Genomic DNA, 19681 nt, shown 5'->3' on the forward strand with positions numbered 1-19681 from the left:
CTCCATCCCCCTTCCCTCACTTGCGGGGGTTGACGATATTGGGGTACTCCAGCGTCAGCTCCTGGGTGCCAAACAGGATGTTGTCCACGGACTCCACGCCCAGCATCAGGGAGTGGTCCTGGTTGGCCACCTCGTACTTGTAGGAGCCAAAGCGGCCGCGCGACCAGATGCCCGCGGCCTTGAGCTCGGGCAGCGCCTGCTTCAGCACCGCGTCGCGGCCCACCGAGGGCGTGGGGTACCCGTGCTCCAGCCTGGCAGTGGATGGGAGCGCGCCGTGTGCGAGAGGATGTGTGGTCGGCAGGAGACCCGTGACGAGCCAGCAGAGGGCTGCAGCGGCGGTCGGGTGCAGCGCCGCCTTCCATCTGTGGGGAGCATGGGCGCTGCTCCCTGCCTGCCACACACCACTACCCCCCCCAAACACACCCACCTGCGGTGGTAGATGGAGACAATCTCAGAGCCGGCCTCCACCAGCTTGGTGTTGATGGCGCCGATCAAGGTCTCGCGCACGATCTCGGGCCAGGTGCCTGCGGCGGGGTGGGCGGGGAGGGTGGGCTCGGGTGGGAGGGCCATTGAGTGGGGAGTGGAGTCCGCTCACAGTCAGCAGCCGTCACCGCATGCACTGCGGTCTTCGAAGGGGGTTGCCAGACTGCCCCTCCCTGCCCTGCAGGCTCAGCCAAATGCCCATCCTCCATCGCACACACTCCTCAAGTGCACAGGGGACAGGAGGCGAGCTGCTGCGAGGCAGACTGAGTACCGAGAGGATCACCCAAGACCTCCCCTTGTCACGGGGATCTCTCCCCCCCTTTCACACCCACGCCCCCTCCCCACACCTGCGCTGCCGCCCAGCTTGGTGTCCTTCATGCTGACGGGCTTGTACTGGGACTCGCTGATCTCGAACATGAGCGACCAGTAGGGCCCCTCGGTGGCCTCGCCCGAGGCAGGGTCCTCGCCGTTGGCCAGGCACAGCGTGGGCAGCTTGGAACCGCCCTCCGGGCAGTTCTTGGCCGCGTAGTGGGAGAAGACGGTGGTGCGGTAGAAAGGGCAGTCGTCCTCGGGGAAATAGAGCCAGCACTTGAGGCCGTGGGGGCACTTGCCGCGGATGCCTGCGGAGCAGATTTGGGTTCGGAGCGAGTGTGGGATGATGGACGGGGGGGACGCAGCAGCGGCCCCCACGCCTGATTGCGGGGCGGCCTCCCCAGGGGAGAAGGATTCCTCGTGGCGAGGTTGGCACCTCATGGACACATGCTTGGGCCCCCCCCTGCAGAGGATTGCTCCAGTGACGGGGAGGCTTCTCACACACCTGCCCATGCCTGCGGCCCCCTTCCACCCCTCCAAAGGCCCCCCCCCCACACACACAGAATCAGAGACACAAGCACGCCCACTCACCGATGCCCACGATGTGGGTGGAGGAGTACTGCAGGCCCTTGGCCAGGTCATCGCGGCCCAGCCAGCCCAGGGAGATGTCCAGCGGGATGGTGCTGATCAGCGTGTCGTAGGCCAGCTTGCGCCCGTCCCGGAAGGTCACCGTCTTGGCCGCCTTGTCGATGCTGGTCACAGTCTGGGCGGGACCGTAGCGTTGACGCTCCGCGGGCAGGAGCGCGGCCACGGCCTTCCAGATGCCGCCCGTGCCGCCCTCGGTGGGGAAGCGGAAGACGGCGTTGGGCCCCCACCCCGCGTCCTCCTTGTTGTGGATGACGTTGTTGATGGCGCGCTCCACGTCCACCGTGGCCACACGCTCACCCAGCCACTCGCACTGCATGAGCGTGGTGGGCACCGCCCAGACCTTGAAGTTGTAGGGGCGCATGAACAGGTCGGCGATGCCGGGGCCCATGACGCGTAGGATCCACTCGTCGAAGTTGGCGGGCTTGCCCTGGGCCACCGCGTTGGCCACCTTGGCCTCCACGCAGCCAGCCAGGCACCGGATCTGGTCCTCCTTGTCCAGGGCGGAGATGTTATTCTGGAAGGGGTAGGCCACCCACCGGTTTTTCAGCCAGACGTAGGACACGCGCTCCAGTGTGTTCCAGGCGTCCTTGCCGCTGCCCACAGCTGGGAGAGGGGTGGGGGGAAGGCGGGGGGGTGGGGGGATGTGGTTGGGGGAAAGGGAGGGAGGGGTGGGGGAGGGGGTGGGGGAGGGGGAGAAGCATTGAAAGGCATTTAATGAAAGACCATGAGCACAGGAGGTCACGCAACATGGGTGAGCAGGCACTCTGACAGAGCCCTGCGTAGACGAGGCAGGGCAGCCCGCCTGCCGAGGCGCATGCCCTCGGCCCCACACCGAGGAGCATGCAACCAGGCACGTCGCCACGCGCAGCCTGGGGGGAAAGAGAGGAGCATCTCACCCGTGTCCAGCAGCTCGTCAAAGTACTGGTAGTGGGAGAAGATGACGTGACCGCCCATGTCGAAGAGGAAGCCCTCGGGCGTGACATCGGTGCAGGCCAGGCCACCGGCTTCCTCGGCCTGGGGTGTGGGAATCGAGGCATCTTCGTCGGTATGGCACGGGAGTAGGCAGGCAATACAGCGGTGCAGGTCGATCACCCCCCCGCGATCCCATCACAACGATCTTGCGTCGTGAGGCCGGCGGGGGAGGGGAACGAGGTCCCCGCGGTGCACACCTCATCGACGAGAAGCCAGCTGGGATGCCCAAGCTGGTGCAGACGCGTTGCCGCACCCAGGCCCGTGGGTCCCGCTCCGACCACCAGAACTCCAATCTACGAAGGATAGCATATGAAAATCCGTTTTCAGAGTAGCCCTGGGAATTCCCATACTCGACCAGGCCCCGCAGATCTTCAGGGCAAGTTTCAAATACTCAACGAGTGAATGTTCACCTTTTCGATGCCATTGGCGGCCATGGTTGCCGATGTTAGCTGATCTGAGATGATTCAAATCGGGGAAGGCAATATTTTCAGTATTCTCGGCCTCAGCTCATACTTGCAGCAGCGGGCCTCAGTACTGGGAACACACCAACGCCTGGGTACCACCACCATCGCGGGTACCGCAGCGCTGCATGGCACGTAAACCGAACGGGCCTGGTACTTCGGGACCCCGCATGCAAGATTGAAGGAGGGAATCCCCAGCATATTTCAAATCACCCGCGATATGTATAACTAAGCTTGGCCACAGCAGCATCCGCGATGCAGAGGACCTGCAGCGCGGCCAGGAGCTTGCTGCAGTTCCGTGCCTGCACAGGTGCTACCTGGGTGAATGGCCTGACCGCCGTTTCCTCCTCATCTACGGTCAAAGGCGTGAGGGGTCTCGCGGAGGTAGCTGCCGAGGACACCAAAGAGTGAGATGAGGGGGGGGTGCTGCCAGGGTCTGGCATGGTCGCTGCGGCAGCCTAAAATCCAGACCACATGATGCTCCAACTCCCTCCAAGTCATATCGCACCCCACAGAACACCATGGCACAGTGGGCATAGCGTGGCGACCTTGCACGAGGCCCCAACCACCCGCTACTTTTCAATAGACCCCAGGGCTGTTCCCGAGGCACAGGCGGACTTCTATGAGGAGGCCTACCTTAAGAAGGAGGGTCTGACCCAGCCCAACTATGGCTGCACTGGGGTGCAGGTCAGGCTGGGGGTGCAGGCCTCGATTTGGGGGGAAGGGGGTGTGTTCCTGCAGCTGGTGGGTATATTTTGTGAAATGGTTTGGCTCGAGTGTGGGGCGTATGGAGTATGACATTTCACCCCCTGCGTATATCTGAATGGTAACATTGACACACAAGGTGGAGGCATGCGGAGGAGTGTTGCTGTGCATAAGGAATTCTGTGGGCCGCCCCAAGCTGCCTCCCGGACTGTCTAGCCTCGGGTTAGGTCGCATCGACCTCCCCCCTCTCCCCTGCTCACTGCCCCGCTTCCTTCCCCTCCCCAAATAGCGCGAGCTCGCCTCCAGTGGGCACAGCATGCTGCAGCACCGCCCGGTCATCAAGACGCTGCTGGAGCACGCGCAGTCCCTTCGCAAGCGCCGCATCAGCCTGCAGGGCTGGACCGGGTCGGGCAAGAGCGTGGCCCTCTACTCCTTGGTGGCCTGGGCGCGCGCCAACGACTGGGTCGCCCTGTACGTGCCCAGCGCCTTCAGCATGGTCCAAGGTGCGAGGCATGCGGGTGGCGCGGGGCTCTGCAGAGGCCTGGTTGGCTGTGGGCATGGCCGGTGCCCCCCACCACGGCCCTGCGCCCCCACCATTCCCGCCGCCAGCGCCTGCGAACCTCCAACCTCATTCCAAACGAGCAGGCGGGACCTTCAACCGCGGGGAGGACGGTCTGTTCGACATGCCGCAGGCGGCGCGCTACATCCTGCAGTCCATGCTACAGGCCCACGCCGGGGACCTGCAGGTGAGGCCGTGGGTGGTTGCGGTCACCATGCTACGATTTGTACGGGTGCTGTTTGCCTATGGTATGGTGTGAAGGCGCCCCCACTCCACTCCACCCCCCCCCCACCCACCCACTGACCTCGCCCCAGGCGCTCCGGACGGCGGACGGGGCGCAGAGCCTGGCGGAGCTGGCCGGAGCCGGGGTGAGGAACACCACCGCCGCCGACGTCGTGGCGGCGGCCATCCGGCTCAAGGATGAGCTGGCGGGGCAGACGCAGCGGCGTGTCCTGCTGGCCGTCGACGACTACAACGCCCTGTACCACCGCACCACCTACGGCGAGGCCGTCCACCCCTTGCACCGCCGCCAGCTCCAGCCGGACGAGCTGCGCCTGGTGAGGGCAGGGTGTGTGGAGAGTGTGTCAGGCATGGCCCTGCATGTTCGAGACCGAACTCAAAGCCATGTCCCCTCGACGCCCTCCAACACTCATCCACACCATCGCAGGTGCAAGGCTTCAGGCTGATGGAGCAGCCGGCCCCCGCCAATGGACTCACGGTGACCGCGCCGACGTGCGGCGGCCGGCTGCCGGCCGCCCTGGCCGTCCCGCTGCCCAGGAACAGCAGAGTGAGCGTCCCGCGCTACAATCTGCAGGAGGTTGCCACTGCCGCCGCCTTTTACTACGACACCGGCGTCATCACAGGTGTGGAGGCGATGGGTGAGCGCAGGGCGTGCGTCCACGAGCATGAGCGGCACCGAGACCCGCCCATGACACCTGGCGACGACGCCCACCCTCTTGCCCCCTCCCCCCCCTCCCGCACATGCAGATGTACCGACCGTCCCGATCGTGCAGCGAGCCTTTGCGCTGTCCAACGGCAATGCAAAAGAGCTGCGGCACCTCGCCGCTGTGCTGCTGGCGGAGAACGACCCTTTGGGTCACTCCCTGGGCCACAAGGCGGCGGATGCCGCCAAGCGGCGCATGCTGCGTGGGGAGGCATGAGGTTCGCTCCTGTCCAGGATGCCATGTTGGGTGACGGGGAGCGGTTTCGGGGGATGCATGCCTCCCTGCGGCACCCCGCACCCTGCCTATCGAGCAACAGAACAAACGGGTAATATAGCAGCAACTCTCGTCGAATTGGGGTACGGATGATACACCCTTGGCCACATGGTGGTGGAGCTGATGGGAGGCTCCTGCAGGCTGCTGTCCTGGTAAGAAATCTGCTACTGCATACCCGTAGCTTGCAGGTGTGGATCCTTTACAGCAATTCCTGACCGCAGGGCACGCGGTTGGAGCGCGTACAGGATGAGGTGGCGTACGAGGCCTCTCTGCCCTGAATGCTCTCTCAAAACCGGTCTGTTGCTTTACATGGGTCAGTCAAACTCCAGCCCTTGGGATTGGCGAGGGTGAGGTCTTGAAACGGAGCATACGGTGCACGTATGTATGCATTCAGCTTGGAGCACTGGTCCCTCAGTCCCAGCGCCACCTCACCGCTACTAAGAGTGTGGAAGGAAGGATGTTCGCAGTGGCCAACCAACGCTGAGACGGAGGAGATCATAATGCCCTTGGGAAATGCCCAGACAGCTGGGGCAATGTGGAATGGAAACCAGGGAAGTCGACCCCGGGAGTGAGTGCTGTGCATGATGCGCGGCTACACATTGCCCTCTGGGCAGCAACTCCGGAAAATGCAGGAAACGAGGCGAACTATAGCCTTGCATCCCTGAGAGTAGGGTTTGGGATTAATTGCTACTCAAGAAAGGCGGTCTCAAATTATAGTGGTCCGACACGGTTCACTCAGGCAGGGTCTCATGTCAGCACTACACTTGATATTGGCATGCAGAGACTCTAGCAACCAGATACTAAAAACTGTACCAGCTCGAAGCAATACACTCGCCATGCACTTCTGTCAAGAGCTTTATTGCAAATCTAGCATGAAATGACGTTGTGCTACAAACGTGCATTCAAGCGGATCGCTACACATTGAGAGTAAAGGGTGGCAAGGGGTAGGAGAGGCACATTGCGGAGGGATGGGAATTACTGCATGTAGATCTCCAGGCCCCAGGTGACTACCACATGATCGGCATCAGCCAAAGCTGCCCGTCAGAGTTCCCGCTGGAGAGACGTTTTTGTACTCGTCAGTGGCAGTGCAAACGACACTCCTGATTTCTGCAAGGTCCTTGATGTCGATGGCCTCATTGAAAGTCGCCGTACGGGCAGCAGGGTTGAGGTATGTGGTGAATGTCCCTAGCTCGTAGTTGTAGGAGTCTCGATAGGAGCAGGTGACTGAGGTTGCTGCAAACTTGGTTTCCACAGTCGCCATGAACAAGGAGTCTCCACCGCCGTCGACTCCGCTCCAAGTCCCACTTGGAGCTGGTAATTCAGCTGGCGAGGGGGATGGCCCGGGGCTTGGTGAGGGACTGGCGCTTGGAGAGGGGCTGGGTCCTGGCGGGGTCGGACTGGTTTCAGGCGAGGTGCTTGGGCTGGCAGCCTCGAGGCACTGGACTCCAACAATGACGCCTGCGCCTGCTACCCTGTTTGCATCCAAAGCCCCGGGTGTGCGCCTAATACAACCTGCCTCGGCCTGTGTGCGGGATTGCCGGACAAGGCGTGTGGTGGGTGTGAGTGTTGCGAAGCCGCGCAATCTCTTTGCCCTGTATGTTGATACCCCCCAACAATGAGGGGCAGAGCCATCCCCAGCACTCACTCACCGTGGCCTTTGTGCTGTCGCTGGCGGCGGAACCGGTGGCACGAGCCTCGGCAGCCCCTGGACGGGAGGTGGTGGCAGAGACCTGTGCGAGGGTGCTTGCAGACCTGCCCGAGTCACTGGAGCTTCCTGCAAAGCCTCCCGAGGAGGAGGCGGGCAGCACCCCATCGCTCGAGGCCTGCATGATGGGGGTTTGCATGGTGTGCTATCGGGAGTCGCTGTGAGTTGGCAGCATGCTTTGGTACTGAGGTATCCCATCCCCACTGCACCCCCACAGAACCTGCCTGCCCGCTGCCGACTCCTTTCACGGAAGAGCCCTCAAGCGAGCTTATCGCCTGGACGGTCGACGCAGCACTGGCTCCAATACCCGAAGCCGACCCAGATGCCACCCCTGAGGCGGACGTCAAGGACCTGAGGGGTAACAAGGAAGAAACCCTTGATCATGGGATGTTGTTGGGCAGGGGGGTCGGAGCACTCGAGCGGATTTTGTCGGGATGACGTTGCTACACCATTCGCTGCGTGCATGACCGAAATGTTGCGTGTGGAGCCTTCCAACCCTTCAAAATGTCCATGTATACACCTTGACTCCGCCGTGGTGAAGAGGGCGAGTGCAAAGATGAGCACCGTCGCGCATGCGCCGTTGCTCAGCTGTACACGCATTCTTGCAAGGTTCCTGGACCTGACACCCTACAGTTGCACGAATAGGGAGTAGCTGAACCCGTGATAGCTACGATGTGATGATCTACTTGATTAAAGCAGCTTATGAGGAGCTCCGAGCTATGCTCGGCGGCTTTCAGTGATCGAGTCATTGTCCGGACGGACCCCGCCGAGGTGGCCATCGATTCGACCAACATGATTGCCCACGACAATCTTTATGAGAGGATAGGCTCCATTCCTGCGCCAAGCGCCTATGACACAAGTCATACTTGTTCCTGTTGCATGCAGCCCATAGGGGTGTTGGCATGGTCGGCACGAATCGAGTGTGGGATCGGTCCGGCCGAGACTCGGTTGTCGACGTATGCGATTGCCCGCTGTAACAAGACCGGGATGGGCTGAGGTGGCGTACGAGACTCTCTGCACTGAGTGCTCTCTCAAAACCGGTATGTGGGCTGGAATGGCTCACTTAATTTGCAGCCACTTGGAGTTGCGAGCATGATGAGGTACAACCGAGAAGAGAGTGCTTGTGGATACACCCTAGCCTGGGCCAGACGCCCCTCAGTCCCGGAGGCCACGTATCCGGCCCCCAAAGCACAAGTGGACGGATGTGTCCACAGAAGCTACTCGATTCCAGGCCGTAGAAGGGCACGCTGCACATGGTAATCCGCCAAGGCAGCTGGTGTGGTGCGGCTGAGACTCGAGGAAATCAACCCAGGGAGCGAGTGCTGTGCATGATTCGCAAAGCATGTGAATCTTTCCTGTCGGTCCATGCATTCCCTCAAGCAGGCGTTGCATATTCTCCAAAGCAGCATGGCATTCTTGCAGTACTAGTCACTTGTTGCCATGAGCTCCAAGCATCTTGGTATAGGCGACACGGACGTGTATGGTTGAGCCTACATCTCGTGCATGTTCGAGGTAGGATTCCATGTCGGGGTTTGACATGTCGGGCCCTGTCCGCCTTGTCGGTAGACATGATGCAGGACACCCCACCTCGCAGGAATTCCGATTTGGAGCTCCTTCTTCAGAGAAGAACGGCCCCCGCTCAGAAGCGCCAGGCCCCCCTGAGGCCTCACGGAATCAGGGCTCCAGCGGCAAGCGAGGTCGATCCGAAGGCGATGACGGGCATCCACCCCTGGCTCTGGGTGTCCCCGAGCTCCTGCCCCCTCACCCGCTGCGCCTGATCATCATTGGGCACAACCCCAGCGCCCATGCATGGCGGACGGGCGAGTCAGGGTGACCGCAAAGGTGGTGGGCACCTGTGATCTGCTCAGCAGCTAATACCCCTCATCATAGATTGCAATCCTGTACAATGGCCTGAGGTTTTCCGTCATCTTTCCCTGATCAAAGGTCACTACTACTCGAATCCCAACAACTGGATGTGGAGGATCCTGCGTGAGACTGGCATCGCCCCCGAGACGGTCAGGTGCTGCGAAGTTGTGATCAACATGTCTTTACCTCTGCAAGGACTCGTACTCACTCACAAGGAACGTGAATATGCAGTCAGTGACAACCAAAGAATTCCTCCTTGCCTCTCCCTGCAGGGGGGCACAGGACGACCGCCTGATGCCTGCCCTGGCGGGGGTGGGCTTTGCGGACGTCGGCTCCGGCATCTCGGGCACCCGGTCGGCCGCATTCTCCTCCGCCACACTGGCGACCTGGCGCCTGCCCTTCTTCCTGCGCCTGGAGGCCCACGTCTCGGCCGCCGCCGCCGCCTGCACGGGCGGCTGCGCCAGCTGCGCCGCTCCCCGGCTGGTGGCCTTCTCCGGCGTGCGCCACTTCCGGGAGCTGTTTCCCGAAAAGGCGCGGTGCCCCGCCTTGCGCGCTGCCGCTCACAAAGACGGCCCCCCCAATCAGTGCGATGAAGAGGCCAGCAGCTGCCCGGAAAATGGCGGGCTGGACGGCGGCGCCACGGCGCCCCGTCGCATCCGCTTGACCCCCCGCTGCCCTGCCACCATTCGGCCCGGCCGCCAGTGGGTGCTGCCCGCCGGCTGGCCCCTCCCCCCCGCGCGCTGCGAGGTGTGGGTCATGCCCAGCACCAGCGGGGCCGCCGCCATGACGCGGGAGGAAAGGGTGTCGCCCTGGCGGACCCTGGCGGCCAGGCTGCAGGCGGAGGGGCCCTGCGCGGCCGTGCCAGGCGCGTGCGCCTGTGTATCGACCTGAATCGTGACGCACTACGTTGTCAGCGGCCGCCGATACGCTTGCTGATTTTGCATCGGTTGCCACTTCTCTGGAAAGGCCCACAGGAAGCCCCCGTGAAGTCTTCTGGCCCGTCCTGATGCGTCCCTCAACCCTGGACATCCCCAGCCCGGCATCCCTCAGCACCCAGATGCCCGCCACCCCTTGCCCGACCTCCTTGCGCTGTGTGTCCACATCCATGCAGAATCGGGGGGGGAGCAGGGATGAGGGAAGGGGGAACAACCATCCAACAGGACCCTGCACTCCCCGCGGGTAGCCTGGCCGGCGGAGGTGCTCCAGGCCCCACCGGCCACCCCCCTTTGGATATGTTAAGGGGGCACCAGTCCATCCTGAGCACGGTTCTTGCACCCACCCTCTTCCCATCAACTCCTACCCCTCCCGCCGCCTACCTCCCGCCGCTCAGGCCAGGACGGCCTGGCTGCGGAACTCGGTGCGCGCCGCGCCCGCGCCGACGCCCGTGGAGTCGTCGTCGCCGCCGACGGAGATGTCGACGGAGGGCCGGAGGGCGGCGCAGGTCTCCTGCGCCTTGTGCACGTCGGCGTGCTTGAAGGCGGCCAGCGCCTCGGCGTCCGCGGGCGTGCCCTTGTCCACGGCCACGTATGCCTGCTGGGTGAGGATGTAGTCAAAGCGTGGGGCCCACTTGCGCGAGCCCAGGCGCGCGGTGTAGGAGCAGTTGTCCACCATGAAGGCCACACCGCGTGCGTGCATGTAAGGGTTGAGCGAGTCCACCGCCTCGATGATGGACTCGTTGCAGATCTCGGAGAAGGGGTGGCCCGCGTCCTGCAGCGTCTGCACCGTGGCCATCATGGTGGCGATGTACACGCCCGCGGTGAAGGGGTTGAGGGGGACCTCCAGCGACGCGCGGCGCGCGCGCACGGCGGCGCCCACGCGCCACATGTGCGTCTCGTCGATCTTGCCCATGGGGTAGCGGTCGAAGCGCGACACCGCGTTCACCACCGACTTGATCTCGTTGCCGCAGGCCACGTCGTCGTAGATCTCGCGGCACACGTCGTTGGCGGGGCCGATGGCCGCCGAGTAGGCCGCATCGAAGGTCGCCTTGCCCTCCGCGTCCAGCGCCTCGTACACTCCCAGCATGCCGGAGCGGGAGATGATCTGGGTGATGGGCCCGGTGATGCACTCCACGCTGTTCAGGTACGCGTCCTCATCAGACATGCCCTGCGCCACGTAGCGCCGGAACAGGGACTCCACCACGCCGTGCACGCCGCCCAGGATGACGCAGCGCTCGCCGTAGATGTCGCTGCGGTACTCCGACTCCAGCGTGGTGCAGAAGGCGAAGGGCGCGCCCGTGGCGATGGCCCAGCCCACCGCCACGTCGGCCGCGCGGCCCGAGGCGTCCTGATGCACGGCGAAGGAGGCGTTGATGCCAGCGCCGTTGACCGTCTTGCCCTGCTCGTACAGGCGGCGCACGGAGGGGCCCATGCCCTTGGGCGCCATCAGCACCACGTCGATGTCCGGGCGGAAGTCGGCGCCGTCGTTCTGCATGACGCCCAGCAGGAATCCGTGGCTCAGGCCCAGCGTCGCGCCGGGCTTCATGGCCGCCAGGATGCGCGGGTAGAGCTTGGCCTGGGCCGCGTCGGAGATGAGCAGGATGACAAAGTCGGAGGAGGAGATGACGTCGAAGACCTCGCCCAGCGTGCCGGCCTCCTCGGTGAAGCCCACGGCGCGGGCCTCGGACTCGGAGGGGGAGCCCTTGCGCAGGCCGATGACCACCTGGCGGGGAGGGAGGCGAGGGGGGGGTTGGAGGTTGGGTTGGGTGAGTGTGTGGCGGTGTGCAGGGGGATGCTGGAGTGGGGCAGGGGCCCTGTGAATGGCGGGAAAGCCCTGCCACTGCATGTAGATGGCAGGTCAGAGGCATGCGCGACCCTCCTATAACCGCCATAATGGGAATAGCATGGGGTCTGGCGTTCTCAGGCCCCCCAAAGTTTCGCACAACAAACATGCAACTGCCATACACATCCCAACACACAAGAACACTGCACACCTTGGTGTCCATGCCGGCCTCAGCCAGGGACTCCTTCAGGTTCTGGGCCTGGGCGGGGGCCTGGGAGCCCCACCCGATCACGCCAATCTGCTTGATGCCGGCAAAGGCCTCGGGCAGCTTGGAGAACTTGTCGCGGCCGCCCCTGGAACGAGCGGGGTCGAATGTAGGTGTGGAAGGAACTTGGCAGGGGCAGGGGCCACATCAGCAGGATGGCAAGGCCACCCGGTGCATGCATGCTGGAGCAACCACGTCCCAATTTGCATACCAGCTCAGCGAATTTATCGACCTTCGCAATGCCCTCGATCACGCGCATGGGCAGTTGGCACAGCATCGTACCTGTAAATGTACTCCTCGCTCCCGGCGAAGGTCAGCAACTCCTTCTCGAACACCTTGGTGTTGTAGTCATACTTGACAGCGTTCTGCACGGTGAGGGAGCGCCTGCCGCGGGTAGACCTCAGGGAGGCGGGCCGGGTCAGGGGGCCCAGGCGAGGGGCGACAATGCTGGTGGTGGGGGCACACCGGGCGAAAGCAGCGCAAGGCGCCCGTGCGGCGGCAGAGGTGGCAGCCATGGTTGCTTGGGTGCGATGTGCGGCCTGGAAAATGTTTTAAAAGGGTTATTCGGACCGGCAGGATCGACATGGGTCCCTGGCCCGCATACGACTCGTCACCCATGACTTTCGGCACGTGCACGGGATGGGATACTGCTGCTCGGCGGCCAGCGCGGTACCCCGGAATTCCGATGTGGCCAACGCAGGCATAGCTAAAGGTCGAAGCCCTCAGGTTGGTCATGCATACTTCCTGTTGTTTAAAAAATATGGAACCAATAGGAACCCAGGATGGGACGTGAGATGGAGCCCCAGGCCAAAAGGGCGAAGGCCGACGGCGCGGCACTTCTGCCGGGCCTCACAGCCTGGCTGGACCGGGAGGGGGTGTGGTGGGACGACGAGGCCATGCAGATCAAGGAGTCAAAATCTCCGAACGGCAGCTCCTTATCCATCCACTCGCGGCGGCCCCTTCCGGCCGGCCACCACCTCTGCACCATCCCCAAGGACGCCTGCCTGAGTGTGCGCAATGCCAGCTGCTCCGACATCATCATGGAGGAGAATATGTGCTCTGGTCTGGGCCTGGTGATGGCGGTCATGCACGAGCGCCTCCTGGGGCCCAAGTCTCGGTGGTGAGCTGTGAGCACCTCTGCATGAAGGTGGAGGGCGTGCTCTGGCTGCTGAGGCTACACGCATGTCTGCCTGTACCTTGCTGACGTGATGACTTCCCTCCTCCACCCCTGCGTCAGAAGGCATGGCTACTTCTGCTCGTTGCCTGAGCGCGAGTACCTGCCGGTGTTCTGGGGCCCGGAGGAACTGGCCCTCTTGCAGGGCACTGAACTGGGAGATGCCATCCACGACGAGCTGGACTGTGTCCGGTCAGACTACACAGATCAGATCGAGCCCCTGATTGCCAAGCATGGGCTGGAGGGCATGAACTACTCCTTCCCTGCCTTCCAGGCGGCTGCATCCTTGGTGGCCTCCAGGGCGTTCAAGGTGGACGACGCCGTAGGTGGGTTTGGCGCCCTGGTCTTTCCCTCTCCTTGATGTACCTTGCCCGCCCATGTCCCGGGGGAGTGATGAGCAACAACACCAAATCACCATCTTTCACATGAGCGCCTCGAGCGCGTGATTAGAAACCGTGTCCAATGCCTGACCCCCGAGGGACCCGCATTTGCGTGCCCCGGCCCGCGAGCCTGTCCCGCGCGGCTCCATTCACCGCACCCGCCTCTGCTTTACTCAGGCCCGTCCGACCCCCCACCTGGCAGGCGACGCCATGGTCCCGCTGGCAGACGTGTTCAACCACAAGGCGTCAGTGGTGGCCCTGTCGGACCAGTATGCTGTGTACGAGGGCGGGGAGGGGGAGGACAGCTCCGACGACAGCGACTCTGATGCAGACGAGGAGGAGGTGCAGGAGGGGGAGGACACGGAGGACGCCGAGGGTGACGAAGAGGGCGCGGCGAGTGGGAGCGAGGCGGCTTCCGAGAGCCTGGGCAGCTCCGAAGCCAGCGGCTCCGGCGGGGAGGGGAGCGGCTCGCCGGGCGCCTCCCCCGGCGCCGGCACGATGCTGACCTCCCAGCTCGTGCCCCCCAGCTTCCTGGCGAACGCCGAGCCGGAGCTGCACGGCCTGCGCTCCGCCAACGGGCTGTCCCTGGCCCTGGAGATCTGCATCGTGGACGATGAGGAGGGGGCCGCGCTGAGGATCCTCACCGCCAGCCCCATCGGAGAGGGGCGCGAAGTGCACAACACCTACGGCGAGCTGGGGAACCGGGACCTGCTGGAGAAGTACGGCTTCACCCTGCCCGAGAACCCGCACGACAGCGTGACCCTGGAGCTGGAGGCCCTGTGGGCCTGGGGTGCGGCGCGGCACGGCGCGCGAGAGTGGGAGGCGCGCCGCGCTTTCTTGGACGCCAACACGCCCTGGCTGCGCCGTAAGCGGTACGCGGCCGTCTTGGTGAGTGAGGTTGAGTGGGGGTTCAGGGTCTACGAGTGGCGAGCGAGTTTGGCAGGGGGATCCCGCTGGGAGGTCTGCAGAGCGGGGTGGCGTAAGCACCAGCTCCCTAAGTACACATCCCCGGCATCCATTGACCAGCCTGTCCCCGCCTCCGTCTCCTGACAGGTGCACCCCAATGGACACATGCCGGCCTGGTGCATCGCGGCCGTATGGCTGACGGCCGCGCAGCGGGACCCTGCGCTCCCCATGTGGGAGGACGCCAAGGCTGCGCTGGGACCAGAGGTCCACGAGGCTCTACTTGCCGACCCCAGCGCCACCATGAGCGTGCTGGAGGGCGCGCTGCGAGAGGCCGCGCCGCCGGATTTTGCGGAGGCGTTGCGGGCCCTGGCCGAGCCGAAGCTGCAGCGAGTTCTGGCAGGTTCTCCAGCGACTGACAACCTCGACAGCGAGGTGGCTGACTTCGAGGGGGGTCGCCTGTCAGACCGGAAGACGGCGCGTCTCACCTCTGGCCAGCTGAGGGCCAGCGAGCTGGCCATCCTGCGACCCCTTGTACAAACCCAACTTCAGTGACGCTCCCACGTGATACCTGACGCAAGCTGGAATGCAGCTTGGCAATTTTGATATAAGTGCACAAGGACGGCGATGCCTCGTGCTGTCAGGAGGGGAGCCCGGGGCTCGGGGAACTGGGGTTGTTTCACGCGGACCTCCGGAAGCTCCGGAGGCTTGGCCGTGCCTAGCTACGGACGCCTTGCCCTCGAGACTGGGCCACGGCCCTCGTGGTCATTGTCCTCAGGGAATATCACGAAACAATAGCTTCAGCGCTCGTTGCTCCATTCATCACCCACACAGACCAGTTGACGCCGAGGGAACCAACTCCGGATTGTCCGTGCCATGTTCGCACGGAAGTTCGAATGCAGAAAGTCCCGGAAGGGGCCTCAAGCGTCTGACTGAGCAATGTCCTCTGTGGGGGCGCCTCCTCGATCATGCATTGTGCATGTATAGGATTTCAGAGCGCCTGGATGCCAACGTCTCGTGGTTTCGCTCGCTCTCTCACTCCTGTCCATCCGATTACTAGTGCCTGCGAGTCCGGGCTCTTCCAGTCACAAGTGATTGGCTGGACAGCGAGATTCCTGCGAGGGGCAATAACCCACATACAGACTGACACTTTCGAATGATATCTGGCACCATGCGTGGGCTTTTGGCACCTTTGGCCCTGCTCTGGGGTCTCGGCCTCGTGCTAAACTTGTCGTCCGCGCCGCAGGTGGGTGTTCCGTCGAATGGGTCCCCCCGTGTTTGGATGCCGGACACACCCCCGTGGGTTGTGCTCCGCGGCTTCAAATGTACACAGTTACGCCATTTATGGAGTAAGTCATGCAAATGCCTGTCTCCCAACCGTTGGCTCTGCCCCAGGCCGAGAAATGCGGTTGGTGTCACGCACGCCCCTTCTCCCCTGCCCCACCGCAGGTCCGGGCCGTCCGGCCCCTGGTCCACACCACCCTGGCGCCCTCGCCCCCGCCCACCGCCATCCTCCCCTCCTTCAACCCCACATCCATCCCTCAAGCCACACGTGTGCTTTACAAGGTCCGGCCCAGCGAGGGCATGGTGGCGGTGGCCAGCACAGCGACTGCGGTGGAGTATGCCGTCGCGGCCGCCGGGCCGGGGGAGAGCCTGAAGGCCCTGGCCCAGAACCTGAGCGCCCTGGCCACCACCGAGTGGGTCGCGCTGGACGAGGTCCTGCACGTGCACGCCCTCAGGGTGGACTCCGTCACCCCTGACGACCCCGACTTCCCCGAGCAGTGGGGGCTGGAGGCCGTGCATGCACCCGAGGCCTGGGCCACCGCCACAGGCGCCCCCACCCGCGCGGCGGCCGTCACCGTCTGCATCGTGGACTCAGGCATCGACTACGAGTGAGTGATGTGTCGTGGGAAATGGGTGAGGGGGGTGGGGTATGGGATGGGTTCCCGCCCTGGCAATAGATGCACTCACTCATGCAGGTGAGGCGAAGGTCCGAACGAGGCCTTTGTGCGTTGCCTCTGCACCTGCTGCTCGACCCAGCCTGCCTCCCATGCCGCAGAATCCCGCAAACTCTGCGCCTCTGCCCATGTCTAGTGGCGTTTCCTCATCCACCGTCATTCACTCTCATACTCACCCCCAGTTCACACCCCCACCGTCATTCACTCTCATACTCACCCCCAGTTCACACCCCCCCGCCCCCCCCCTTCCCACACCTACAGCCACGAGGACCTGGCGGCCAACATGGCGGCCGCGGTGGGCGTGAGCATGCTGCCCGGCAGCCCCGGCCCCATGGACGAGCTGGGGCACGGCAGCCACGTGGCGGGCATCGTGGGCGCGGCAGGGTCCAACGCCCTCCTCGTCTCCGGCGTGGTCTGGGGCAACGTCGACCTCCTGGCCTGCCGCTTCATCGACGGCGACGGGCTGGGCCGCACCTCCGCCGCCGTGGACTGCGTCAACTACTGCCTGGCCCAGGGGGCGCGCGTGATCCAGGCCTCCTGGGGCGGCGCCGCCGCGCCCAACGCCGCCATGCAGGCCGCCATGGAGGCCGCGGAGGCCGCCGACGCGCTGATCGTGGTGTCGGCAGGGAACGATGACCGCGACCTGGACGCCGAGCCGCAGTACCCCGCCAGCTATGCCGCGGAGCGCGCCAACGTCCTGGCGGTGGCAGCCGTGGGGCGTGCCGGCGCGCTCTCCTCCTTCTCCAACCGTGGCGCGGGCACCGTGGCGCTGGCGGCGCCGGGCGAGGCCATCCTCAGCACGCTTCCGGGGAACGCCACGGGCGTACTCAGCGGGACATCCATGGCCGCCCCCTTTGTCTCCGGCGCCGCCGCCCTGGCCCTCAGCGTGGCCGGGCCCGGCGCGCTCCCCGCCCCGGCCCTCAAGCGCCTGCTGTTGGAAAGCGCGGAGCCCACGGCCCAGCTCCGGGGTAAGGTGGGGGCTGGGCTGCTGCGCCTGGACCGGGTGGTCGCTGCCGCCGCCGCCCTGGCAGCCGCACCCACCACGGCACCCTGAGCGTGGACACCCAGGATCAAGGGGTCACTCCGCCACCCGAAGCCGTCGACCGGGGAGGGGACGGATCTCCCCTCCCCCCAACCCGGTTCCAAACAACCATCTTCCTGTCCCAGCAATCATCTCGCGCCGCCTCAGACCATGCCAGCAGGCCCCCCTGTTCCTTGCACATAGCCCTGCACACCGCTTCTGAGCGCCGCAAGTCGCTCCAGCACTCCTTCAGGAACTCAAAGCACTTTCTTCCTCTCCGTGATAGAGCGAATCAGACCATGTTCACATACTGCGACCCCTACTGCTTCCCTGCCAACTGTGTACGACTGTACTGCTAGACTGCCCTCCACCAATCAATGTATAAGCCCACTGTGCACTGCCCACACCCCCTGCACACCAGGCCGCCGCCCCCTCCTGGTGTGGGAGGGGGCGGCGGCGCTGCCGCCTCGTGGCCCTCCAAGCCGTGCCATGTACCTTGCCCTTCCAGGAAGATGTTTGTACATTGCAAGACGTCTGCTTGGGCAGTGGGACAGGGCGGGGGCCGCAGAGGCAGGCAGGGGTGCCGGCCCTGCGCGAGGCCGGCGCAGGGCAGTCGCCGTGAGTGCAGGACCGCAGGGGCGGGGCCGCCGCCTCTTCGCCGGCATGCTGCCCTGCGCCCCAGCGCGACGCCGTGCCTCCGCGCATCGACACGCGCTGCCCGCTCGGGGTCACTCGCCCACCACGCCCGTGGCTGCGGCGGCCGCGACGGCGGCCGCCTGGTAGCTGCGCTGCACCGCCTGCATCTGCCGCAGCACCGCGCCCTGCAGCGCCCCGCCCGACAGCCCTCGCACCATGTGCGCCTCCAGGCCCATGCGCAGCGCGACCTGGCTGGGAAGCAGGGGCCGCGGCCAGAAGCCGCACACGCCGCGGTGCGAGGGGTAGAGCCGGCGGTGGCAGTCCCCGCTGCAGAATGGCGTCGCCTGCCACGGGAGATTTTTCGGGGGAACTGTGCTTGGGCAACGGGCGATATCTTGGAAGGAGCCGTGACAAAGGCACCGCTCTGGGCCCTCCAGGCCCTCCTGCAGCCCGCAGGAGGCTGGAGCCCTCGTGGTGTCAGAAAGGGGGTTTCCCACGCCATCTCAGGCGCCATGCATTGCGCCTGTCAGGGCCGCCCAGCCGACCTCATCTCGACTCCCCCCCCCCAGGCCCAAGCCATGTCGAACTCCTCCTACCCCTCCACCCCCCCACCTTGCAGCCGGGGCACCAGATGATCTGCCGCCGCGCCTCGGAGACGGCGGTGGAGCACGAGGCACAGCGGTAGTACAGCGGCCCGCCGTCCAGCCCGATCTTGGCGGCGGCCTCAATCTCCAGCTGCGGCCTCCCGTCCATGCTCGCTGCGCCAGGGGGGAGTTTGGGGGGCGCCGGTGGTGAGGCCAGACTCCCGTGAAATCCATGAGTGGCAGGGCAGGGTGCGATGCACCTGCTTGGCGCTCAGGACACCAGACTGTGCGATTCCCACCCTCCGACCTGCCCGTCTCGACCTCCTCCCGCCTCCACAACAGACCCACGTGTTCCCTCCCACACTCCCCCCACCCCCTACACAAGCCCCCACACTGCCACCCACTCTGGATGTAGTGGTCCACCGCGGCGTTGAAGAGGTCCGCCCGTCGCTGCGACTCCTCCAGCGTCAGCGTGTCGGCCTGGTAGTGCCCGTCCGGCAGGAAGTCGGCATGGCCCAGGGCGTGGAGGAAGGCCGGGTCCAGCAGGCCCACCTCAGCCAGCGTGGCCGCCAGCGCACGCAGTGGGCGCTGCGCCGCCGCGGCCTGCGCGGCCGCCGCCGCCTGCTGCAGCGCCATCTGCTGCAGCGCAGCGTGCAGGGACAGCTGGCTCGACCCGGGGCCCCCGGCAGTCGCCGCCGCCGGGGACGCATGCGCGCCGCCCCCGTTGGCCAGCGCCGGGACGGGGGCCGCCTGGCCCCCGCGCACGGCTGCTCCCGGCGATCCGCCCGCGCCGCGCAAGTCTGCGGCGGCGGGGGAGGCCGGCACCCCGTTGATGCCCAGGCCGCCGTTGGAGCTGCTGCTGCCACGCAGCGCGCCCGCCTCGGCGCCGGATAGGCGCAGGTCGGGCAGGCCGGGGGGTGGCAGCGAGGTGGCCAGGCGCTGCCGCGCCGCCGCCGCCGCCGCCGCCGCCGCCGTCCGCACCCTGTTTCCTGCTAGTGGAGACGGTGCAGCAGGAGGCGTCCAGGAGCGGCAAACCTCGACTGACGGTCATCAAGGGCCGTCTCAGCGAGACAGCAGGTGAGGGCTGAGGGAATATTGGGGGGGGGGGTGGGGG

The 19681-nt window shown here is 65.0% G+C and overlaps 7 protein-coding genes across 7 annotated transcripts in view; 4 read left to right on the forward strand and 3 right to left on the reverse strand.

Annotated features, from left to right (window-relative positions):
• Positions 1-16: 16 nt before the first annotated feature.
• F751_0929 (hypothetical protein) lies at positions 17-2849 on the reverse strand (the record flags this gene model as incomplete). The annotated part of the gene is made up of 6 exons (XM_011398289.1): positions 17-251; positions 428-524; positions 831-1103; positions 1387-2046; positions 2340-2457; positions 2826-2849. 6 exons carry the CDS (start codon positions 2847-2849, stop codon positions 17-19), a joined length of 1407 nt encoding a protein of 468 aa, XP_011396591.1.
• Positions 2850-3897: 1048 nt separating this feature from the next.
• On the forward strand, positions 3898-5300 carry F751_0930 (28S ribosomal protein S29, mitochondrial; the record flags this gene model as incomplete). The annotated part of the gene is made up of 5 exons (XM_011398290.1): positions 3898-4084; positions 4227-4327; positions 4455-4697; positions 4808-5003; positions 5128-5300. 5 exons carry the CDS (start codon positions 3898-3900, stop codon positions 5298-5300), a joined length of 900 nt encoding a protein of 299 aa, XP_011396592.1.
• A 3202-nt stretch (positions 5301-8502) lies between these two features.
• On the forward strand, positions 8503-9819 carry F751_0931 (hypothetical protein; the record flags this gene model as incomplete). Its single annotated transcript, XM_011398291.1, has 3 exons — positions 8503-8545; positions 9007-9082; positions 9201-9819. 3 exons carry the CDS (start codon positions 8503-8505, stop codon positions 9817-9819), a joined length of 738 nt encoding a protein of 245 aa, XP_011396593.1.
• A 435-nt stretch (positions 9820-10254) lies between these two features.
• On the reverse strand, positions 10255-12426 carry F751_0932 (Ketol-acid reductoisomerase, chloroplastic; the record flags this gene model as incomplete). Its single annotated transcript, XM_011398292.1, has 3 exons — positions 10255-11586; positions 11858-11999; positions 12194-12426. The coding sequence occupies 3 exons, from the start codon at positions 12424-12426 to the stop codon at positions 10255-10257; spliced, it is 1707 nt and encodes a 568-aa protein (XP_011396594.1).
• Positions 12427-12705: 279 nt separating this feature from the next.
• Positions 12706-14515, forward strand: F751_0933 (Ribosomal N-lysine methyltransferase 3; the record flags this gene model as incomplete). Its single annotated transcript, XM_011398293.1, has 4 exons — positions 12706-13028; positions 13152-13411; positions 13668-13734; positions 13897-14515. The coding sequence occupies 4 exons, from the start codon at positions 12706-12708 to the stop codon at positions 14513-14515; spliced, it is 1269 nt and encodes a 422-aa protein (XP_011396595.1).
• A 2094-nt stretch (positions 14516-16609) lies between these two features.
• Positions 16610-17380, forward strand: F751_0934 (Thermophilic serine proteinase; the record flags this gene model as incomplete). The annotated part of the gene is made up of 2 exons (XM_011398294.1): positions 16610-17149; positions 17252-17380. 2 exons carry the CDS (start codon positions 16610-16612, stop codon positions 17378-17380), a joined length of 669 nt encoding a protein of 222 aa, XP_011396596.1.
• A 695-nt stretch (positions 17381-18075) lies between these two features.
• F751_0935 (hypothetical protein) overlaps positions 18076-19681 on the reverse strand; it is a gene marked incomplete at both ends in the record, with an annotated part of 3487 nt that continues 1881 nt past the window's right edge. Inside the window, 3 exons of the mRNA XM_011398295.1 lie at positions 18076-18327; positions 18596-18741; positions 18972-19047. Of these exons, the coding sequence (XP_011396597.1) occupies positions 18076-18327; positions 18596-18741; positions 18972-19047 (474 nt within the window). The remainder of the gene's footprint in view (positions 18328-18595; positions 18742-18971; positions 19048-19681) is intronic.

This window comes from Auxenochlorella protothecoides (genome assembly GCF_000733215.1).
Source record: "Auxenochlorella protothecoides strain 0710 unplaced genomic scaffold scaffold119, whole genome shotgun sequence".
Lineage (NCBI taxonomy): Eukaryota > Viridiplantae > Chlorophyta > Trebouxiophyceae > Chlorellales > Chlorellaceae > Auxenochlorella > Auxenochlorella protothecoides.